Genomic DNA, 12,969 nt, shown 5'->3' on the forward strand with positions numbered 1-12,969 from the left:
AATTGGCAAGCTTTTCAGCTTGATGTGAAATCAGCTTTTCTAAATGGAGAACTTAAGCAAGAAGTGTATGTGGACCAGCCTCAAGGCTTTGAGAGCAAAGGCATGGAGCATAAAGTGTACAAATTGAAGAATGCACTCTATGGGCTTAAACAAGCGCCACGAGCATGGTATAGTAAAATTGACAGGTATTTTCTTGAAAGCTCATTTCAAAAGAGTGCTAGTGAACCAACTCTTCATGTTAAAATTCATGGTGATGATACCCTAGATGACATGATATACACTGAGAGTTCTCTTGATATGGTTTAGGAATTTAAAGAAGCCATGTTGAAAATTTTTGAAATGTCAGATTTAGGTTTATTGCATTATTTTCTTGGAATTGAAGTTATTCAAGGATCTAATGGGATTTTCATATGTCAGAAAAAATATGCTTTGGATTTGTTAAAAAAATTTGGAATGGCAAATTGTGCACCTGCAAAAACACCTATGAATACTAATGATAAACTTACTTTGCAAGATGTGGTTGAAAAAGCAAATGAGAAGAATTTTAGAAGCATTGTTGGCGGTTTGATTTATCTAACTCTTACAAGGCCAGATATTATGTTTGCAGTTAGCATTATTTCCAGGTTTATGCATAGTCCAAGCAAGCATCATTTTGGGGCAGCAAAGAGAATTATGAGATGCATCCAAGGCACAATCAATTTTGGTGTTGTATACTCAAAAGTCACTAATAATAAATTGAATTGTTTTTTCTGATAGTGATTGGACATGTTTCATTAATGATCGGAAAAACACAACGGGCTATTATTTTAGCCTTGGATCGGGTGTCATGGATTGGGCATCCAAGAAGCAACTTACTACAATGCTCTCGAGCACAGAAGCAGAGTATATTGCTGCTACAACTACAGCTTGTCAAGCAATTTGGCTACAAAGAATTTTGCGTGATTTGAAGCAGGAACAAGGCGGACCTACGTGGACATTTTGCGACAACAAATCCACAATTACCTTAACAAAGAATCAAGTTCATCAAGGGAGAACGAAACACATTGAGATTCGTCATCATTTCATTAGAGAAGTCACTGCCAAAGGAGAAGTTGATTTGAAACATTGCAACACTGAAGATCAAGTGACGGATATTTTCACCAAAGCTTTGGAGGAAGAGAAGTTCAAAAAATTTCATCAGATGATGGGAATACAATCATTCACCTAGTTTGAGTTAAGGGAGCGTGTTGGAATAATTAGGGCTGTGCATTCGCTTATAACCGAACCGATTTTGCCGAAAATAACCGAACCGAAAAATTTCGGTCATCTAAAAAAGGTAATCGAAACTGTAACCGAAATATACACTAATCGAACCGAACCGAAACCAAAACAAGAATTCGGTTGTTCGGTTACTTCGGTTATAACCGAAATGCATTTCCCCATTGAATCTGTAAAATCGATTAAATCTGTAAAAAAAACAAAGAGAAGAACTGCAGAAGGAGGAGAGGGTTTTTGGAGTCCTACCGGGAGCCGGAGAAGAGGAGGAGGAGGAGATCCCACCAGAGAAGAGGAGGTGGAGCCATGGAGGAGATCCCAATGCCCGCGGAGAAGGAGGAGGAGGAGATCCCAATGCCCGCCGGAGAAGGAGGAGTCATCGAAAGGAACTCAAAAGCATTGTTTGGGCAAAAATAAAAGTGAAAAACCTCAAAACTCTAGAAAGCAAATGCCCAAAGAAAACTAGAAAATCTGAAAATGGGGTGTTTTGAGTCTTTTGACTGTTTGTTTATCAAAATTACTAGAAAACCCCTTTAAGTCTTTTAAGTTTCCACCCTTAATACTTTGTCTTTTCCTGGGAATGATGTTTCCCTCCCCTTTCATACGAACTTGAAAATTTAAAATTGACAACCCATGGTTTTAATGAAAATCAGCCCATGGTTTTAAGGAAACCATGTGGTTTTGCTCAAAAGTAGTAAAAAAGCTGTTGGTTTTAATGAAAACCAGCCCATGGTTTTAAGGGAACCATGTGGTTTTAGTCAAAAGTAGTCAAAAGCTGTTGAAAGGCAATGATGAGTGATACATTTTTTAATTCACTAAAAAACAAATGAGCATAGGAAGGGAACAGATGGGACAAATAAAATAGCATATGGCAATCCTCCCCATTCGGTTTTTCTGTTCTAACCAAATTATTTTAATAAAACCGACACCGAAACCGAAAACCGAAATTTATTAGTAATAGAAACTGAAACCAAACCGAATTACCATTTAACCGAACCGACATAACCGACTGAATTCGGTTCGGTCGGTTATTTCAGTTATAACCGTATAGTGAACAGCCCTAGGAATGATAATTCAAACGGTGTCTTTTGGGCCAAGCCAAGCCTACCCAAGTGTTTTTAGTTTGCACGTTAAAGTTGTGATAGAGTCCGGCTATATTCAAAAGTGAGGTTTTTTTATTTGTTCTTATCTTTAACAGAGTCACGCTATAAGTAGATTTCGATTAGAAAACGAAAGCTAGAAACGAGTGTTTTGTGTTGCCGACAGTAGCATTTTTATAAGGATGGCTATGTTAGTAGTTTTATGATGATGAGTGTTATGAATAAAAAAGTGCCGTTTTCTTCTTTCAACAGTGAAACCTCCTCTATTTTTCTTTTTTAAGTTCTTAAAATTCATACAGTGCAATATAGCAGAAAGTCATATTGGGGCCCTCTTTTCAGCACAGTTGAATTGGTACCAGGGTTTCTGGCAAAAGCAGTCTTCTACCTTGCTTTATTTGCAAAAAACAGTCTTCTAGTGTTACAATTTACGAAGAGTCTTCACATTTGAGGGAGCAATACGATTCGGTTGAGATCAGTGACGGCATTCTGAGGCCATGTGGAGGCAGTGGTTGCATCCTGGACCGCGTCCCATAACTACATGAGTGGATATATAGGAATCCAAATCGGGAGAGTCACTAATGTTATGATCTTATACATCCTATGTCTCTGTGTTCTATCGGCTGGATTACGTTCTTCATGTAGCATTCAAACTGAATGACTATGAAATTACATTAATACTTCCACATATTAGGGATAACGAAGGAGACATCTATATTTTTCACAGAGAGATCTTTAGAATTACCACTGCTTACCTTTCAATTTGCCTCTGAACATCAAATGAAATGTGAATAACCCGTCCTCTTCGGTTTGAAACAATGGTTGCTTATGGCTCTATCTGTCCTTGAAACAAGTTTTGTCTTATCCACGTTACTATATCTCTAGAATCAATAATTTTATATGACAAACTATTGAATGTACTAAATCACTTGTTGCCCCTACTGTTCCGTTTTCTGTCGAGGTCTACCCTATATAGGCACTCAAATTGGATTTGTGATTGATTTCTAGGTTTCATCGTAAACCTAATTGTTTACTTCCAATTATGTAAATCAATAGTTCTAACCGCACTCAAATGTATGGCATTTCCCATTGATATAGGAACTGCCCCAGAACCAATTGTATCTCCAATTATAACCCCTCTCGGATGTAAAATATATCTCTTATCATTGTCCCCAAAGTGTATTAGACAAATGTATGCATTTCAATTAGGGTCATATTCTATGGTTACAATGACGGAGTTGATAGAGTTGACACTGCCCCTCGGGATGTCATACGCACGGTGGATTGGCTATATGAACCCTACCAATTTAGGAGTAGTACACTGGTTATATGGATCCCATCAGTGGGAAGGAACGGTAGCCCTATCGACAGGTATGTGATATGTGAGGAACTAGCTAGTTCCGACACGTGGGCAGTCAGTGATAGCAATAACTCGCTTTTTGGAGTAAGCCGAAAATCTTGAAGTTGCATTGTCCTTCGTTTGATTATGCTCATTGATTAAACTTGATATATGATCTTCTTGCATTGATACCTATGTTCTGATATTGTTTGGATCTTGCTACCCTTGTGCTTGGACATATGTTGCGATGCATGTCCTTTGACTATGATAACCACCCTATGAGAAACTCTGTACCCTCATTTTCCATACGATTGGGTTGGCGCAAAACGCGTGCCTGTTTCACATTTGTCGAAAATCCACAAATCAACCATAAGTCAAAGACTCTTTCTTCCCGTCCAATTTTTTTCTCTACTAAACGCGTAGTTACTAGTGAAGAAATGCCCTTGCTCGATAACATTTTTGTCGATTAACCTCCAGTTACAAATGAAATGGCCTGGCCCAATCACCCGTGAAGGTAGAGACTTTCTCAAAACACTCTTTTTTTTCATTTCAATTCCACAACGGCAGCCAAAGTCAAGCCAGTGCTGGCGGGTCCGGCAGCCAAAGTCAAGCCAGTGTTGGCGGGTCCAATACCACCACTACTACTACTCTCTCTCTCTCTCCTATATATAAGATAGTGGGTTATTGCCCTAGTCATCCTTGTCTTCCTCTTGAGAAAATGGCTACAAAGGGCCTTCTTTTCTTGGGTTTTCTCTTGTCTGCTCTTCTGTTCTCAGTGATGGCAGTTAAGGAAGTAGCTGAGAATTCTAAAGAAAAAACAGGTACAGTTTGTGAAGTGTTTTCTATCATTGCCTTCCTTCTAGTTATTCCTTCTTTGTTTTCCTTTCACATCAAATGCTTAATTAGGCTACGTACGTTCCTTTTTCTCTGTAAATCCATGCATAATGTGTCGTGCAGGCGCAGACAGAGAGAGAGAGAGAGGGTCGGTTTTTTTCACACTACAGTGAGCTTTCCCAAGTACAAATATGGGCCACTTCATAGGATGATCCGAACCATTTATTTGTTGGGCCACAACGGAAAAAAAAAGCAACACATAATCCATCTCCACCGGATGATTTTAACGCTCCAATCTATAGTGGACTTCCCGTAAAAGAAACCTCTAGATCGGAGGGTTAGGATCATCCTATTGAGATGATTTACAATGTGCAGGCTATTTACTTTGTTTCCTAATAAATGAATGGTTTGGATCATCCTATGAAGTGGGCCAAGTACAAATAAGGGCTAGTGTATCTAATATTTTTTTTTAAAGTACCGTGGGCCCACTTCATAGAATGATCTGAACCATTTATTCCTTAGGAAACAACATAAAGAGCTACACCCCATAATCTAGCTTCACGGGATGATCGTAACCCTCCGATCTATAGAGGACTCCAGTAAAAAAAAACCTCTAGATCAGATGGTTAGGATCATCCTGTGGGGATGATTTACCGGGCGCAGCCTATTTATACGTCATGTCCTAACAACCATTCTCTGCCCCCCTTGGAGCAAATTCCTGTATCCGCCCCTGGTTTGGGATCATTGATTTGGCAAGGTGCCACAAGGATGTGCATAGCCTACAATTTACGATATTGTCTTAGGCCGTGCTTGTTTTTCCATTTTGAGAACCAATTGTGAATCCAAAACTGATGATAGGACTCAAAATTAATCAGTTTTGGACTCACTATCCGTTCCCAAAATCCGAAGCAAACTGGGCCTTAACCATCCTATTAGAGGACCCTGTAAAGGTTTTTTTTTTCCAGGTTGGGTTAATGTGAGTAATGGTAACACATATTGGATGGTTAAGATTGTCTAATTGCTACTATGAACTATCCTCGTGGTATCCACTAATTCAACTATGTGAAAGTAATGAAATGGCCAAGATGTTAGTTAAACTATGTGAATGTTGATGGTTCGACGTTTGAAAAGGTGGAGAGCCTCACCTTTGAGTTTTACTTTATCATATGGTGGGCCATAGGATGGTGCGTCGTACACATGGCAGCAAGCTGTAGCATGTAGGCCGGGCAGGGTTATAGAGATGCATGTGTTGTTTTTTTGGCGCACTTTGCACTTGATCAGTAGCGGACAATCACGATGTGCCTTGACGCAAATTCATTCACAATCACCATCATATTCTCAAACAATTTTAGTTTTTTAACTGTAGTTACGTCTCAAAGTTGTAGATTCGCTTGGAAAGAAGTTTTTAATAGTCGAATGATTGAGATATTTTATTGTGTTATTAATGCAATTTTAAATAGTGACACTAAGAGATAAAAGTTTTTTATTACAGTTTTCATGCAACAAGAAAGTTGGGATTCACAATTTCAACATCCAAGGAACAGTCGTAGTTGCGGCTCTGACTCTGACGAAAGTTGTATCAAGACAGTAGGTGGTCCTAGTTGCGGCTCTGACCCAGAATGTGTCCAGACAAGATATCCTAAAAAAGGGCCTTGTCCACGATATGGGTGCATTTGAAGCACTCTTGTGTATAGTATAATCCTAAATATTTCAATGTATTGAATTGAAAATATCATGGCCCTGTTCGTTTCAGATTATGACAACCGATTGGCAGCCCCAAATCTATTAATGGACTCAAATTTAAATGTAATTTTGAGCCCAATAATAGGTTTGGGGCTCACAATCGGTTGTCATAATCTCATACAAATCATGATAAATTGATTATTGTTGAAATTATGCGATAAAATGTAAATGTAATAGCAATAATAGCAATAAAGTCTTTGGTAGTTCTCTTTTGATTGTACAATTCCTAACAATCTATCCACAACAAATACAAGAAATTTAAGCTAAAAAGAAGAGTTAAATTTATAAGAAGATGGAGTGCAGATATCATTTCGTAAAGCTAAACCTTCTTAAATTCAAACCAGTGCTTTTTAAATTTGGATCGGGTCAGATTGAGCTTTGGCTAAAAACTTAAATTACTTGTGTCTTTTTTGTTTCTAATTGAAGTTATTATAAGCAAAAATTACTCCTTAATTTGTTTCTAATTACTAATTCATGTTTAAGTAGAGCAATTACAGCATCCGTATAAAGAAAACAAAGGGCATTTGGATTTATATATAGTATAGAGAGATAACACACAACAAAGTGAAAAAATACATAACTACAGAACATACCTCTACTTCCCTCCCCTACAACAAAATTGATTTGCAGAATCAACCAAAACTCTTATACAACATTTCACGGCCACATCTTCTTTGGAACGGAGATCCAGATGGAGCAATGAGACCAAGAGTCTGCATCACCTTCATTCGCCTTACACTTAAATCCTGCGTGTTTTTTTGTAAGCCATTTGCCTGAATAGCAGGTTGGAAATATCACAATATGATGAGCTCAGTTTAAAAAAAACATTGCACCCATGATAGAATAGAACAGTAAGCATATTTGCAGAGCATAGGCTATCTGTTTTGTCATTTTTCTTAACTCTGTTACATATTTAAACATTTCGGGGCTGTTCACCAAGGGAATAGGCAAGCCATGGTTTGCGTTATCCTTTGGTCACGTAATCCTTTGTCCTTGGATAAAATATTAACAGAATAAAATCGGAGACCAGCGGACAAGATAATTACAAGATAAACTTATCCAAGTAGGATAGAGAACCCACGAATGGCTTATCCAAGGAACTCTATCCCCGTTGTGGACAGCCCCTTTGGAGGCTTCACCAGCACCGTTATGGGAGCACAGATCTCTTTGCATTTTCACTGAATATGGGAGACCTGTTTTGAATTTTTTCTTAAACCCATCTTGTTGTACAACCATTTGCCTGGACACCTCAAGGAGGAAGATGATCAAACCATCTCAAAAAATCGCTCCCCACCCCTCTCCTAGCCAACAAATCCACCTTCTCATTTGCGGACCTACAAACATGGTTCAATTCAATATTTGATTCCGCGATTATTTCCTCCATTTCACCAAAAAGAGCCAAGAATCTCCAAGGAGGAACTACCCCACCCTTCAACCACCGGATCACATTTGGAGAATCCCCTTCAACAATTAAATTCTTCAAACTATCCCTACTAACCTTTTCTAGTCCTTGAAAAGCCGCTTTGATTTTCGCCTCCATAGCAACACACTCTCCAATCGGACCGCAAAAGGCCCAAAGCACCTTGCCACTATCATCCCGACATAAGCCTCCCACCCCAGCCGGACCCGGCTTCCCAAAACAAGCACCATCAAAGTTCAATTTTAGCACCCCATTAGAAGGTGATTCCCAGCTATGGACAATGATAGTAGCCCTCTCACTACTAAAACACACTTCTCGCCAACCTTCCCAGAGATCATAAGCCGATACAAACCGAAACGATGGATGACATCTCGTCCATGCTATAGCCACCGCAATAATGCGCATAAACAGATAATGAGGAGATTTGGATACCCCCTCAAACACCCTAGCATTTCTCTCCTTCCATACTACCCACCAAGTAGCAAGCAAACAAACTTCCCATAAGATTTTACCCTTTCTTTTCCAAGGCACAAAGCTCCAAAGATCCAGCAACATCTGAATAGATCTTGGGAATACCCAAGTAATCCCAAATCTCAAGAAAATACGACCCCATATAGTCCGGGTAAACAAACAGTGCATGAAAAGATGATCCACAGATTCCCCATCCTCAAGACAAAGGGAGCAATGATCAACAAGCCACATTCCACGATTTCTTAGAAAGTTAATGGTTTGTATCCTTTCGCGACACACAGCCCAACCAAAGATGCTAACTCGAGGTGAACAATAAAATTTCCATACCTTTGCTGAAAAAGAGGGAGCAAAACAGGGCATCAAGCTTTTATAGAATGATTTGACAGAGAAAATCCCAGAAGAATCCGCAGTCCATAATCTCCTATCCTTCCCTACTCTTTTAATGTAGCAGATATCAAGGAGCCTCTTAAGATCAGACACAGACTCTAGCTCCCAAGCAAAAAAATTTCTTCTATAAGCCGGACACCACACCAAATCATCGCCTCTCTGCACACCACACATCTTTCCAAAATTTTATTTTGTCCCCTCCATAAATTCTAAATCTAATATTCAGGTTAAATGAGAAAGATATTTTTAAAATATCTCTCCACACCGTCAGACCCTTTTTCTTAAAGTTTTCAAGTGATTCCTAACCTCCACACTGACACCCATACTTACTACAAATAACCCTGGCCCACAAATGAGATTGCTCCTCACCAAACCTCCATAACCACTTCCCTAGCAAAGCGTGGTTGAACTCCCTACACCTCCTGATACCCAATCCACCTTCCTTAATGGGCACGCAAACATCCTTCCAACTCACCAGAGAAATGGCTTTTTCTCCTCTGTTCCGCCCCACAAAAATATGCGTTGAATCATTTCTATTCGTAAGGCAACGCTAACTTGGCACTTGAATAAAGACATAAAATATACAGGGATATTTGCCAAAACTGCGTTGACTAAAACCAACCTTCCTCTTCTGGACACTAAATTTCTCTTCCAAGTGTCCAGCCACCTTCCTATCCTCCCAATTATTGGCTCCCATAATACCTTGTTTGGTCTTCCAACCCCCAAGGGCAGACCCAAATACGAAGAAGGTAAATGATCCATCTCACATCCCAGGATCCCAGCCAACTCCAAGGCCTCCTCCATAGGGATATTCAAAGCAAACATCCCAGATTTATGAAAGTTGGATCTTTGCCCCGATATGATTTCATAACATCTCAATATAGATTTCAAATTTAACACTTGGAGTCTCTCTGGTTCACAAAACAAAAGGGTATCATCCGCAAGCTGGAGGTGTGACACCTCCACGCAATCACTTCTAATTCTGAAGCCTTTAAACAGTCCCACCTCACAACCTTTGGCTAGCAACCTACTCAGGATTTCTGCTACAAAAACGAACAAGAAAGGGGATAGAGGGTCCCCCTGCCGAAGGCCACGGGACGACTTAAAGAAGCCAAGAGGGGATCCATTTATCAAAATTGAAAACCACGCAGAGGCCACGCACGACTTAAGCCACTAACGCCATCTATTCCCGAAACCCATCTTACCAAACAAAAAGTCTAAGCAGTCCCATTCCACTCTATTGTAGGCTTTTTCCATATCCAATTTGCATAAAATCCTCTTTTCTTAAGCCTCCGGTAATAATCAATGGCCTCATTGGTAATGAGGGAACAATCCAATATCTGTTTCTTTGCTACAAAAGCACTTTGATAGTCAGATATAATTACCGGTAGGACTTTCTTCAGGTGCTCGGCTAGAACCTTAGCCAAAAATTTATATAAACATCCTACAAGACTAATAAGACGGAAATCAATAATTTTTTATGCCCCCACTACTTTAGGGATGGCTGTATGAGAGCAATGAAGGTAGCCCCAGTACGCATGTCTAACTCCATACCATTGTAAAACTCCTTGAAAAAATCCAGAATATCCTCTTTTACATATTCCCAACATGATTGGAAAAAGGCAAGGCAAAAACCATCCGGCCCCGGAGCTTTATCTTTACTTAATGAAAATACCCCTCTCAATCTCCTCCTCCTCAAAAGGTTTTTCCAACTCCATACACAGAGATAAATCCAGACTCCTAAACTCCAAATGTTCAGGTGTAGGTCTAGATCCCCCTTCCGAAGAATATAGAGATTTGTAAAACCATAAGACAACTTTAGTGATCTCATCTTTACCTGATACTTCTACTCCGTTATCCACCAAAGACTCAATCCTGTTTTTCCTCTTTCTTACACTCGCCATGGCATGAAAATATGCCGAATTTTTGTCCCCCTCCTTTAACCACCTAACTCTCGATTTTTGCCTCCGGGAAAATTCTTCATGTAACAACAGCCCTTTGTGTTCTTTAATTCTACCAAGCTCCTTCCTCAAATTACCACTCCCTTGCCCTGCTTCCTCCAAACCCGAAATTTCCCCAATCCTTCTTTCCAACCAAACTTTACGAGTTTGATCCTTAAGCCTTTGCTCCTTCACCCATGCCCTTAATTTCTCCTTCACAAATCAAAGTTTTTACCAATTCTAACATCTGATGGACCCTCAGATTGATAAGATGCCCACCATCTTCCCAACCTTTCCTCCATTTTTGGAACCAGTAACCATGCAATCTCAAATTTGAACGGGGGAGGATCCCAAGATTCCATCCTTGGATCCAAGATGATAGGGCAATGATCCGATACAGAATGAACAAGGGACCTTTGGATAACCTCCGGAACCAGATTCAACCACCCAGGGCAAATTAGGAAACAATCAATCCTGCTCTGGGATTCACCCCGACTCCAGGTGAAACGGGACCCAGACAACGGGAGATCAATTAAATCATTCTTCACAATGAACTCATCAACTAGCCTCATGTTCTTAACCGATCTCCTACACCCAAATCTCTCACCAACAAACCTAATCTCATTAAAATCACCCCAATACACCATGGATGATTCCATCTAACCCAAATACCATTTAGCTCCTCCCACAACAACTTCTCCTCCGCCCCTAAAGAGGGGCCTAAACCCCCAAAAAAATTACACATGATGCGTCCTCCTTCCTCAAAAGAATAGTGGATAAGGAGTAGTTTCCTTTCCACTCATCCACAAGAGACCACACAGATTCGTCCCAAGCCACTATAATACCCCAGAGGCCCCTTTTGATTCTACAAAGGAGAATCCCCAATCTCCCCTAACTGCAAGATTCCTCAAAACATATCTATCCACCATTTCCAACTTTGTTTCCTGAATGCATAAAAGAGCCGGCTTCCATTTTCTAACCACTTCTTTTACGTGAGCCCTTTTTCGCCAAAGAGCCCAACTCATTTATATTCCATGAAAGAATCTTCATAAGGAACCAATTTTTACATATTTCCTACCATGTCTCCCACTCTTCTTTTGATTGCAATGATTGTATATCTACATATCGATATATGCGCATGGATTCGCCTTTATTGCTGAAAATTAATCTTGGTCATCTCATTCTTTTTTCTTAATTAAATCTTAAAAGAATGTGTCTTACCATTGGACTTTGATTTTGTCTTTGTGTAGACGATTTGGCCACATCATTAGTAGCCTTTCCTATCGGGTGAATGTAAGACGAACCTACAAAAGTTTGCCAAGTGATTTAGAGGTCGGCAAACAGTGAGGCATACCCGCTAGCTAGAGTCAGAGTCAATACACTAGCCTAGGAGTTATTCAACTACCTTCCGCCATGATTATTTTGTATCGTTCTTATTAGTTCCTTTTGTTTGGCTTGTGCTAGATTACCTCGGTCTTTTTTCTTAATAAAATCATAGTCATTAAAAAAATGTCTAACAATCAGACTTTGATTTTGTCATTGTGTAGATAATTTGGCCGCATCATTAGTAGGGCTTCCCATTGGGTGAATGTTAAGAAGATCATAAAATAAATAAATTACACTGATCGTTCCGAGGTCGGCAAATAGTGAGGCATATCGGCTAGGTAGAGCCAGAGTTGAGAGGCTAGCTTTAGAGCTATTCGACTATCTTCCCCATTCTTTTGTATCTTTATTATCTGTTTCCTTTTGCTTGGCTTGTACTCATCACCTCGTTCATTTTTCTTAATAAAAATCAGTGTCATTGAATAAAGGGTCTGACTGTCATTGCCTTTGTATAAAATGGTGAAATTATTTCCTGCCAAGCCTTATTTTTTCACTAGGCTCTGTTTCTTTCGACATAAAAATGGATGTAAATTTTGATTTCTGACAACATAAAACAAAATTTACATCCATTTTTACGTCGAAACAAACGGAGCCTAGTGAAATTCAACTTCTAACAAATTCTCTCTGGTGTATCCATAAAAATAATAGAATGTCATCTTCGGGAGTGATTATGCAGAGGGCCGACGCTTGCCATGTGGTATGGACTACTGAGAGTAGAGAACCGAAGCCAACCATTAGACTTTGATTTGATCACATCATTAGTGTTGGGTGAATGTTCGACGATCTTAAAAAAAAATTCTTTTGTATCTTTCTTACTCGTTTCTTTTTGTTTGGCTTTTACTTGATCACCTCCATCTTTCCTCCTAATCAAATCATTGTGATTTAAAAATTGTGTCCAACTGTCATTGTCTTGTACTAGATAAATAGAAGGATTTGGAATGTCCAATACTTTGGATATTTTTGTCTAAGAGCTCCTTATTTTATAGCTTAGGAGATGAATGGTTTGGATCACCAAAGACTAATTTGACCCAAAATCTCTCACTCACTCTCATATAAGAGTGGATTGATATTACGGTGGTCATATCCTTCTCTTCATTTTAA

General features: G+C 39.4%; 2 protein-coding genes across 2 annotated transcripts in view; both read right to left on the reverse strand.

Moving 5' to 3' along the window:
- Positions 1 to 6,925: 6,925 nt before the first annotated feature.
- The window catches only part of LOC143848038 (uncharacterized), a 59,271-nt gene continuing 53,227 nt past the window's right edge, over positions 6,926 to 12,969 (reverse strand). Inside the window, exon 10 of the transcript XR_013235287.1 lies at positions 6,926 to 7,040. The gene's annotated coding sequence lies outside the window, so the exon portion shown is untranslated. The remainder of the gene's footprint in view (positions 7,041 to 12,969) is intronic.
- LOC143847895 (uncharacterized) lies at positions 9,763 to 11,132 on the reverse strand. Its single transcript, XM_077356683.1, has 3 exons — positions 10,797 to 11,132; positions 10,221 to 10,698; positions 9,763 to 9,989 (listed from the first exon to the last, which is right to left on the reverse strand). Exons 1-3 carry the CDS (start codon positions 11,130 to 11,132, stop codon positions 9,763 to 9,765), a joined length of 1,041 nt encoding a protein of 346 aa, XP_077212798.1.

The sequence above is a fragment of the Tasmannia lanceolata genome, unplaced genomic scaffold (assembly GCF_043159265.1).
Source record: "Tasmannia lanceolata isolate RefF3 unplaced genomic scaffold, GAP_Taslan_0.1 ptg000016l, whole genome shotgun sequence".
NCBI lineage: Eukaryota > Viridiplantae > Streptophyta > Magnoliopsida > Canellales > Winteraceae > Tasmannia > Tasmannia lanceolata.